The following is an 11,282-nucleotide window of genomic DNA, read 5'->3' as shown; positions in this document are numbered from 1 at the left end:
AAGAAGGGGAGGGACCAATTTTATGACCTCTCTATTTGGGAACTCTACATGGATCCCATTGGGTTAAATAAAAATCACCCATTTTAGTGCTTCCCTTTTTTCCTCAGCTAGAGATCCCTGTGGAATTTACCTATATTAACTATATACTCTTCCTCCAAAGCAAGAATCCAATGTCCTTTCCAATCCTTCCATCAGTAAACCTGACCATCGGCATTACTTCTCAGTCTTAGGAGGATTCCATATAATCATAACAGTCATTTTTGCATATAATTCACTCATTTTGCTGATGAGAACACCGAGCTTCAGAGTAATGAAAGTTGTGCAGCTAGTAAAGAGCAGGACTTGGATCAGAATCCAGTTTAAACTCCTGGCTGACTAAACTACTTTGCCTTTCATTCTCCCCCCAGAAATTCTCCCCACCTCATCCCCCCCAATTCTGATGCTACCATCTTCTTTGTCCCCTCACCAATGATCTAGATGAGCTTCATATTTTCTTGCTGATCTTTTATTAGCCTTTTTGAATAACAATAAAGAAAAGAAACAATAAACCGCACCAAAAAAAAAAAATGAAAAACCATAAAGCAAACCAAAAAAACCCTCAAAATGAAACAGTTGCTGGGACAGATGGTCTTTTTCTTCAGCCTTAGGACTAGCCTGACTCCTTTAGGATTCAGGAGCTCAGGGAATTTCTGCCTTATATAATGACAAAAGAAGGTCCTTCTGGAATATGTCATTAGAAGGAAGGATTCCCAAAGCCCACCATCTCTTGCACCATGTGGATCTCCTGGAGCAAAGCTTCATCCTTCAGCTTCAGCTGCATTAAAATGGATAGAATACTCTTGAACATCTCAAACCAGTTTTACTAGGACATCTCAAACCACTCACCCCACCTCCCTCTCATGGTTCACCCTCCCCTGCCACTACTCATTAGGATTAGATGCTGTCATAACTTCTTGCTTTCTTTAAGTACCTCATGGGTATGCTCACAGATCTCAAAGGAGCAATAGACCACATCCATTGGCCAAAGAGAAATGTCCCAGTTTGACCCCCATAGACTCTTAATTCCAGAAAGTCTCTTAAATTTAGCCCAAGCCCTTACTTTACAGATGAGTAAACTAAAATTCAGAGTGATTAAATGATTCTTCCAAGATCTTTCAGCAAGTTCTTGGCTGAGATGGAGCTGTAACCCCCACCATTCTCATTACACTCTCCCAAGGATCAATGTCATAATCTCTAAGTAAGGGAGCTCTGGATCATAGAATCAGCAGCTCCATAAAAAACAAAACAAAACAAAACAAAAAAAAACTTATGAATAAATATGGTAAGAGTCTTCCTGATGATCTTTCTCAGATAAAACACAATAAAATGGCAATTAAACCAGCTCTTCCCATGATAATGTAATTTCCATCCTGAGCCAAATCAACAGGGGAATCAGAGTCAAACCTTTAATGTGTATTTGTAAGACTGTTCTGCTTCCAGTTTCCTCCCAGCCTGAAAATGAAACAATAGCAGCTTGTGATGGTTATATGATAAACATGGTGACTTTAACATTTTAAAAGCTCCATGATTTCATGAGTGCACTGGGAAAGACCTTAGCATGTTTGTAGGCATCATAGATAAGAAGAGACTCTAGAGGGAATAGAAAGGGGCAAATGAGAGATGGGGAGAGATGGAATGAGGGTAGTGGAGGCCCTAACATGTCATTCTTGGTGCCTGAATGGCAAGAAAAGAGATTCTAATTTTTAGAAGCTTACTAAGATGTGCAATTGGAATAAAAAGAGTCTATACTTTTTCTCAATCAAATATGAAACAAGATCATCTATCACAATGAAGAAGAGCAGGATACTAGAGGGGCTTGAGTCAAAGTTGGTTTATGGAACAATCAGAGTAGGAAGCATGATGCAGAATTCATTGGGAAAGAATAATTTAAAAAAGAAGAAAGCAGAGAGACCTTGATTGAGATCAGAGAACATCTGCAGGGTACTTCATCATCCTGGTAGAACAAATTCATTAAGCAGCATTCAGGACACAGGATTAGAAGCACAAAGAGAGATGGAAGGAGAGGAGGAAACAGTAATGAGTTCAACATCATGAAAACATAACCAGTCAGAAATACTGGATCTAAAATATGATTCATCTCTGTGGATAACTAAGGTACAATGAAAATGCATGTCACAAGAAGTGAGGAATCTGATTATCTGAAAGGAGACAAAAATAAATTTAAATACTTTCAGCTAGGTCCCAATTAGAGTAAATCATGAATCCTGTCAAAGAGATTCATACTGTATATTTCCAGTGGCCTGAAATCAGTGACCATATATTACATAGTCATAACTTTGAATAGAACAAATCAAATGCATATATAATCACTTGACAGGATTCATTGTTGATGATAATGGGAACCTTAGTGGTGTGAAGGCAGTGTGTGGAGTGGAGAGAAATCCTGTGAGTCAGATAATGACTATACTGAATAGGGACTTGAGTCTGGGAGATGACAGCAACATATAACTGTCTAGAGTGAGGCAGTAACTAGGACCCAAAATGCCAACAGCGAATGCTGATCCAGTCTCTTAGAAGGCATGAGAGAATGAGCAACCCACACTGAAAAGGGTAGTCTTGGTTCTGGCATCTTACGGAAAGGGCCAGGCTTTCCTGAACACAGGAGAGAAAGGGTCTGAGAAGACCTGGAGGCCCAAGATGAGACTCTGTCACAAGGTTTGGGGGAAAGTAGAGGTTGGGGGTCCCGGGAGCCCAATGCAAGGACCGTTGAGAGGGAGGAGAATCTAGGGAACAAAACAAATAAAAGGGAATTTCATGTCCACGGAGGTCCAATCTGAAGAACATGGATTAGGGGAGTGAGAGGCAGTTTGCTTGCCATAAGCCACAAGGGGAAGTGTCAGGTGATTGAGGCACCCATCCCTCCTGAGTCCTAACGTCATTAACTGGTTCCATGAACATTTACACAAAGTACCAAGTAGTTCTACAATGTTACACTGTTCCACAGGGACTAGGGGTGAGGTCCCTGCAATGTAGAAATCCATGTAAAATTTTTTGACCTTCTCTTTGTACCAGAGAAGAAGTCTGAATGACTATAGTATTAAATGATAAAATATGTTGATATTATACAATACTGTATGTCTATTTTATGCACTTTTGATTTTCTAAACTTTTGGTATGTTGCCTGCAAGCCTTCATGTGTGGTCAGTGGCTTCTGCAAAGCTCCAAAATTCCCATTTAATTTTTTATGCCAACCCCAGATATGATGAAACTATTAAGAGGAAAGCCGTGATGTGAAAGGTGTAACCCAGCAAATCTGGGTTATAGTGAAGATTAACTAAGGTAATGTCTATGAAAGTAGTTTGAAAAGTATCTGCTAACTAATTATAGAGTTAAAAAACACAGATGCTGGAAAAGCCCCTGATCATCAGCTCTCCCTCTCCCACTTCTTTTCAGATGAGGAAACTGACACCCAGAGGGAGAAAAAGCAGCCCAAGGATTCAGGTGGACTGAGGCTTTTCTCAGGTAATGCTACCAATGATTTTCAAGAATTTGATTCACAAAGAGTAAGTTCCAGCTATTAATTTATTTCCTTTTTTTTAGAAATTTCAAACTCTGGAAGTCTAATGTTGTGCTGCTCCCTAACTCCCAGTGACCCTAATGGAGAGAGGTCACCAGTCTCTAATTCCATGTTGTCTCCAGAGTGTCAGGATGGAAAGACACAGAAAGGGCCACCGTGCCTTACCCTGAGCCAAATGGGGTCTAATCTGGTCAGCTTTTAACAGCATGACCCTGAGGGTCCCGCCATGTTTCAAACCTCCTTGCAATCTGAGCTCATGGGAATCACTCAAGAGCATTTTGGAAGAAAGTTGCAGTTCTCAGAATGTAAAGTTAGGACTCTGTCTCTAGGGAGCTTCTTTGCTGACCAACAAAAATGAAATGTGTGAACAGCTGGAGACTCACTTTTAGGCAGACCAGAGTCAGATAGGCCCAAACTTCAGCATTGTAGTTGTTCATGGCATTGGCTTCAGAAAGGGCATCCTCAGCCTCTGAGAACTCTTCCAGCTTAACAAAGGACAGACAGTATACAAGTGGAGAGTCAGCACAGCAGAGACCATCAAACTCTTATCATCATCTTAATAACCAAGACCTCTAAAGATAGACCATAAGCACAATTTAATAATTCCCCTTCAACTACTGTGCTTGTCAAGTTCCAATTCTAAGTTTTCTTTTAACCATGTGAGTCTGAAAATCCTGTCCCAAGGAAATCATAAAGGAGGGAAATGTTTGTGGCAGCTCTTTTTGTGGTAGCAAAGAATTAGAAAATGAGTGGATGCCCATCAGTTGGGGAATGGCTGAACAAGTTGTGGTACATGAAGGTAATGGAATATTATTGTTCTACAAAAAATGATGAACAGGCTGGTTTTAGAAAGGCCTGGAAAGATTTACATGAACCGATACGGAACAAAACAAGCAGAACCAGGAAAACATTGTATATAATAACAGCAAGCATGTGCGAAGATCAACTATGAAAGACTTAGTTCTTCTTAGTGGTTCAGTGATCCAAAGCAAGCCCAATAGACTTTGGATAGAAAATGACATCTGCATCCAGGAAAAGATTGAGTAGAGCAGGAAAACCCGAGTTCAAATCCAGCTTCCGACACTTACTGGCAGTGTGGTCCTGGTTGAATCACTTGGTCTCTTTCTGCCTCAGTTTCCTCAGCTGTGAGATGGAGACAACAATGGCACCTGCCTCCTGGAGTGGTTGTGAGCATCCAGAGGACACTTGCAAAATGTTCACCGCGGTGCCTGGCACATGGGGGGCACTTGGTGCTTGGTGCTCGCTCCTCCCCCTCACATGTTTCCCACATTTGTGCCCTGCCTCACTCCTTGGTTTGGGGCACAGATTCCTGCCATGTTCCCCTTCCCGCTCTGGTCGTGCGTGTGCTTGACTTGTGAGCCTTCCTCCTGGGTGGTATAGTCACTTAGGGGAGAGCCCATTGTGGGTATCTGCATGGAGGGACCTCTTGGGCCTGTGGTGCTTCTGTGCTGTCTGATAAATGTCTTTTCTTTTGTGCTGATGACCACATGCATCAGTGGGGGTCATGAGGGAATCCTGATGTCGGTGCTTAGTAGCTGTCCGTGGAATAGCGGTGGAGGGGCTACCTTGGAGATAAGGGCTGCTTGCTTACAGCCTTGTGAGCCCTGCCTAAAACCCTCCAAAAGCCATTCCAAGAAACAAACCAGACCCTTTTCCTCCAGGGTGCCTTCTTTTCCCTTTCTCCTCTCAGGGATTTCTAAGAAGAAAATAAAGGGAATCTAAAGCCAAAGCAGGGAACCAAGTCTTTCGGGCTAGAAGCCCAGCCTCAGCCAGCATGAAGCCTTCTGCGCAGTCCCTTCTGGAAGATGAATAAGCACAGCTAACTATCGCTAGATTGCGGATCCCAAAGTGCTTTCTTAAAATAGTTCTTTAGTAAAACGACACAAGAAAGAATGTTGAAATAATCATTGGACTGAAGTTTAAAAGGTGATTCTGCTCTGCTTAAGCTCAGGAGTTTACTCGATAAGTTCCCTCAAGTCTGAAGAAGAGCTTTTTGCTATAGGGAGAGCTGCTCTGACATTCCCCCATTATGGTCACAATAACTACATGATTCCTGGACAAGAAAAGCAGACTTTTAGCCCTCTCAGAGCTTAATTATCTTACCCGGTAGCAGGCGATTCCCACTCCCAGCCAGGTCAGGCACGAAGGTGATCTTTTACAAGCCATCATGTAGGTGTTCTTTGCTTTTTCATTCTGTAAAAAGAGAATTACTAAGCTTCCATCAAGGGGAGATCAAGGACTTCATACAGCAACAGACAGGCCCTGCGAAGGTTTCTGATGTAATTGTTCTCAAAACAGTGTGAAGTAAATGAATTACTGGATTTCATTCACATCTTCTGGACATATGCTAGCTATAACAAAGGGACTAGTGAGAAAACCAGATGGAATGTATTTTTTTAAAAAAATAACTTTGTTCAGGCAGAAATTCTAGAAAAGCCAGAGATTTCTGTGACAGCAATGCCATCCTTATCTGGTACCAACAAGCTCTTCTGGCTGGCCTAATCCAGTAGATTTTCTCCCTTTCATCCTAAATGGGGCTGTAATGGAGATTCAGGTAACAAGAGAACCAGCATGGTGGAGAATCACTCCCTTTGAGCCATGCTGAAACAGGAGCTCAGTGAAGGTCCTGTGCCCTGTGACAACAAATAAGGGATCTGGAGGCAGACCCAAGATTCACACCTGGCACAGAGAAGTCCTGGATACAGAAACATCCTGGCAGCTGCTTGTTTAGTTTTTTTTTTTTTTTTTTGGTTTTGTTTTGTTTTTTTTGGGGGGGGAGAGGGTGAGGAGTCTAGTTGGCTGGCCCGAGGTCACACACTCAGAAGGCATCAGAACCTCAAGGCTGGCTCCCGACACCGTGCTGTCAAAAAGGGAAATGTTTTTTATCACCTCCCTCACCTCTCCCTCTTCTAGATAGATGGATCCTAGTCGCAGATAGATGAAGTGCATTTCCGCAGCATCCACTACAAAACTAACAGTCCGCTCGTAGCACTCCTTGGCTTCAGCAAAGTTTCCATTCAGGTAGAAGAAGTGTCCCTTCAGACCCCAGACATTGGGGTTCTATAAAGTAAGAACAGTCACTGAGCAAGCTGGTGAACAGGAGCCCCACAACATGGGGGTGTTGGCCTTCCAAGGCCTGGGGGGAGGCCTGTGTCCCGTCCAGCCCATGGCACCTGAGGACATCGATAGGGGCTTCCCTCTCATTCCCCAGCCCCAACCAGGACTGCTCCCTCTGCCCCGCCCTCCCCCCATCCCTGAGCACCCCCTATCCCCCAGAGCATCTAGCGAAGACAAACACCAGGTAATCCATCTGGTTGGCTGCTTGGAGGTATTCTTCTGCCTTCTCAAAATCCTTCTTAAGAAGGTGTGTCTGGGCCAGGACCAAGTAATATTCACAGCTAGGGCCTCCTTGGGGGTGCATCAATTCATGGGCGAGCACCCTGTGGACAAACTGAAAAGCATGGACAGCCCGAGGATCAGGGACGTTACCCAGAAGGCTGCCTGCCTCTGAGAGTGCCCAGAGAAGGAACATGGTCATCTTCAACTTCAACATATTGCAGATGCTGTCCATGACCAGGAAGGAAATTTGGGCCACGCCGAGGGTACCGGCCTTGAAGTCCCAGGTAAGCCCTGCCTCGGACTCCCAGTGTGAGCTTGGCACCTTGTTGAGCAACTCCGGGCCCTATGAACCCCTGAACCAGAAGCGTGCTGCCCCCGGGGACTGAGCGACCCCACCGTGACCCCAGGGGGATGGGGAGTGCCCCTGTCCATCCCAGAGACCCCGTCAGGCAGCATGGCTCTCTGAGAGCCCAGAGTGCCTCTGCTTCGTTTCCCCCAGGAAGGGCAGACGCAGCAGTAACAAGCCTCGGAAGGTGCAGGGCTTTGGCTGTCCAAGCCTGGGACCCCTCACCTTGGGCACCATGGCCATTCTAATGACGTCTGCTACATGAAGGTGGCCTGGGGAGGGCTGCTTTGTTCCCTCCTCTCCTATCCATCTTCCAAAACAACACAAGCACTTTATTCAGCTCTTTATTAGAGCTCCTATTAGACAAAGCCCTCCATGTGGACAGGGCTCCAACATCCTCCCCTGTTATTTTCCAGCTCCCCAGGGGGTCAGATCTGCCATGTTTAATACCGCATATGACAAATACCTTGATGCTTCTGCTCTTGGGTCCTAAAAGGGTATCTACTGCTGGATCACACTAAGATAAGCTTTAAAAGATCAAATGTGAATGAAATAGTAACTCACTGAACACCTCATTTTTAGGGTTATTCAAGGTTTACCTGAACAGCATTGACCTTCATCAAAAAGCGTGTGGTCTCCATGAAGATACTGCTGGGTTTGGGGGAAACTCCATGAAAGGCTGGGGAAGCCAGAACTGATGTTGACGTATGACCTTTTGAACCTGAAAAAAGCCATATGAGAAGAGAAAGGGAAAGGAGAGGAGAGACCTGAGAAGCAGACAAGTGAGAATAAAGCAGAGACTGTCCATGAGAGAGGGCACTAGAGAAACTGAGAACTTCCAGGCAGAAGACTCCTTTAAATACTGATTCTTAAAGTCCTAAATCCTGACCAGTCAAAAATTCTTTTGTGTGTGACTTCATACTTTTAAGTTTAATCTGCAAGAACATTTTCTTAAGTACTTCCTTGAGTCTCCACAACAAGAAAACAATAAATCAGGTCTTGGTTTGTGCCACTTGCCTTTTGCTGACACTAGGTGGGAGAAAGAAGGATCTCCAGTGGCCCTTGCTCAAAGGGTCAAGTTCTAGTCCTTTATTCCATTCCAATGGGGGCTCCCAGGAGAAAACTTTCTACCACAGCAGACTGGCACGTACTCTGCTCTTTATAAGTTTGGAGAGTTGTCTTAGGTCTTGATTTTTTTTTTTAATAATAGTTATTTATTTTTCAAAACACATGTTAGATAGCTTTTAACATTAACTCCTACAAAATCTTGTGTTCCAAATATTTCTCCCTCCCTTCCTTCTGCCCCCTCCCCTAGACAGCAAGTAATATCTAATATTGGTTAAACATGTGCAATTTTTCTAAGCATATTTCCATTTTTATCACGTTGCACAAGAAAAACCAAGATCATAAGGGGAAAAAAGAGAAAATAAACCCAGCAAGCAAGCAAACAACAACAACAAAGATGAAAATATTATGTTGTTCAGTCCCCACAGTCCTTTCTCTCTGAATGAGATGGCTCTCTCCATCACAGCTCTATTGATATTAGTTGGGCCTTGATATACACATTTACCCATATACATAAATATACCCACAGACATATATACACATAAACCTATATAAATACACACATATACTTCAGGAATGGGTTGCATTCAGAGTATGTGATAGTAGCAGGACAGATGTAAAGTACTTTTCTCCTTTTTCATGCGAAGTAAACCCCTGAAAGAAAATGTACTGCTAAAGTACACCCTTTTAGTGTGGCCTGGAAATTCTGCTGCCTGCCTGTCTCCTTCCCAATCTGTGAGTTCAACCATAAATCCTATTTGCTGAAGAGTTCTCTCCCAGAGTGACTTTCCACAATGTCCTCTAACAGCAGCAGTTGTCTAGTGGCTGAAATATGATACTATCAACTTCAATTCAGACAGGGTCACGCCCCCTTCCCATTTCATCTATAGCCAAAGCCATTTCTTTATCTTCTTCCTACCCAAGTCTTTTTTTTTTCCCACTTACCTTTCTTTTCCTTAGAAAATGACTTGGAGTTTCTTTGGATGGGACTGAGGACTTGATGCTGAATCGATGATTTACGATGCTCAGCAGACTCAGGCTGGGTTTTGGATGTGTCTTCAAGAAGATCATCTAGCATGGATATGGTATCTCCCAATCCCAACAAATGAAAATTTCAGTGAAAAATTCTTCATAAATTGTATATGGGAAATAATAATTTTCAAAATATATTTTAAAATCCTACACATCTAATTTCTGTTTACAAAGAGGCCAGTTCTTTGATAGTTAAGTTTATTTGAGTTTTCTGTTTATATTTGTTGGGAAGTTACAAAGACTGTATCTTGGTGGGATCAATATTTCTGAGAATGGGATTTAGATTTCTGGTTCATAGGTTAAAATATGGGAATGACAAGCTTCTTGTTTAGTGATAGCATGCATTTAACAAGGACTAGAAGGAATTTATTTGCCCAGTGTCTTGCAAATCTATTTTAAAAGCTATTAAATGAAAAAGGAAAGGAATGAGATAGAAAAAGGAGTCTGTGTTCCAAATTGGGTGTGTTACAATGTAGAGAAAGGAGAAGAATTTCACAGTAGACAGAACCAAGAAAGGAAATCAGTAATTAGACCAGTAGATTGATATCTGTATATAAATGTATAAAAATATGGGTAATAAACAGGATAAGCAAGAGATACTAATGAAAGAGGTAAATTTGACCTCACAGTTATGAGTGAGAATTAGAATGAGATCCTTGAATAGGATCTGGATCTGGAAGGGCATTTTAGTCAAAAGGAAGTAGAATAGACATGTAGAATAGCATTGTATATGAAGAAAATATTCACTAAGAGTCAGGTTGTCATGTATGTAGCACTCAGGAAGACAGCTCTATTCAAGCATCACCTCAGACAAAAGTTATATGACTGGGCAACTTAATTTTTTTGTGAAGATAAAGTCTTTTAACTGGCTGTGAAGCTGAGGTTGAGTGAGCATACTTGAAGGGCTGGACTCCATTGTTATGTGATAAAAGAAGCTTGAACTCACTGAATCCTAAAGTTCCTTCCAATTCTTAACTCTATGCTTCTATGAGAAAAAGTCAGCCAGAAGAAGGAAGAAATTCGTGCTTCTTTCCCAAACGTGTCATTGAGGTCTACACTACAGACCACTAGGGCATAAAAAGAAAATGGATGAGTTTAGGAAATGGACCACCAGTTTGGCCAGAGGGATGTTGTGATAGTTATCAGGATGTGCTAGAGACCTCTTTCTACCAAAAGCAGAGCAGTTAATAATAAATCCTTGATTTCCTTTAATTTATTCCTCTAAAAGTAAAGAAATCAAGATAAAATTCAATTACAGAAATAATTCTCCTTAATAAGGAGGGAAAAGTCTCAGGGATGATGTGATGGGAACTTTGGAGGAAATAACTAATCTTAAATTTTATGACAGAGAAAGTGAAGAAAGGAACAACAGATTTTATTCTTAAAAATCCAAATGTATAGGGGAGGATTCTGGAAAGTAATAGAGTAGCTTGGTAAATCTCAAACCCTCCCAATTTCCCTCACAAATGGAATAAATTTGAGCCTCAGAGTGAACATAGACTGATGAAAAATCAAGAAAACTGAGCAGAACAGGTCTTTCACCTCCTAGACTGTGGAGTCGGGGTTCAAGTCCAGGAAGACAAGATGCCAGGCCCAGACACAACTCTGGGTGAGGAGGAGCCAGCACACCAGGAGTGCAGAGGCAGTGGGGGAAGAGGTGCTGCTGGCTGCAGGCACTTGCTGGAGCTGGGGAGCTCTTGGTTTGGGATGCCTGGTCAGGGGGAAAGCTAAGGTGAAGCTAGAGGTACCATTCCCCACCCCAGGATTAGAGGTGCTTACACTAATACCTATTAGAAAAAAAATGAACCATCAAATAAGAAAGAACCCCACTATAGAAACACACTATGGAAATAAAGAAGACTGAGGTTCATTTTTAGAGGAAGACACTTTAGTTAAAAAAAA

General features: G+C 42.5%; 1 protein-coding gene and 1 long non-coding RNA gene across 4 annotated transcripts in view; one reads left to right on the top strand and one right to left on the bottom strand.

Moving 5' to 3' along the window:
- Positions 1–487: 487 nt before the first annotated feature.
- CFAP70 (cilia and flagella associated protein 70) overlaps positions 488–11,282 on the bottom strand; it is a 69,519-nt gene continuing 58,724 nt past the window's right edge. For 2 of the 3 annotated variants that reach the window (XM_051982156.1, XM_051982157.1), the window contains exons 20-27: positions 9,294–9,437; positions 7,883–8,004; positions 6,897–7,049; positions 6,497–6,658; positions 5,702–5,791; positions 3,961–4,062; positions 1,444–1,491; positions 488–814 (exon numbers count right to left, since the gene is read on the bottom strand). In XM_051982156.1, coding sequence (XP_051838116.1) covers positions 734–814; positions 1,444–1,491; positions 3,961–4,062; positions 5,702–5,791; positions 6,497–6,658; positions 6,897–7,049; positions 7,883–8,004; positions 9,294–9,437 — 902 coding nt within the window. In that variant the 3' untranslated portion in view covers positions 488–733. Of the gene's footprint in view, positions 815–1,443; positions 1,492–3,960; positions 4,063–4,665; positions 4,721–5,701; positions 5,792–6,496; positions 6,659–6,896; positions 7,050–7,882; positions 8,005–9,293; positions 9,438–11,282 lie in introns of those variants that run through there. The other variant, XM_051982158.1, reaches the window with a different exon arrangement.
- LOC127551928 (uncharacterized) lies at positions 7,124–8,292 on the top strand. The gene is made up of 2 exons (XR_007951206.1): positions 7,124–7,221; positions 7,866–8,292. It is a non-coding gene; the product is annotated as an uncharacterized LOC127551928 (long non-coding RNA).

Source organism: Antechinus flavipes, chromosome 2, assembly GCF_016432865.1.
Source record: "Antechinus flavipes isolate AdamAnt ecotype Samford, QLD, Australia chromosome 2, AdamAnt_v2, whole genome shotgun sequence".
Taxonomy (NCBI): Eukaryota; Metazoa; Chordata; class Mammalia; order Dasyuromorphia; family Dasyuridae; genus Antechinus; species Antechinus flavipes.
This window is presented reverse-complemented; position numbering and strand designations above follow the sequence as displayed.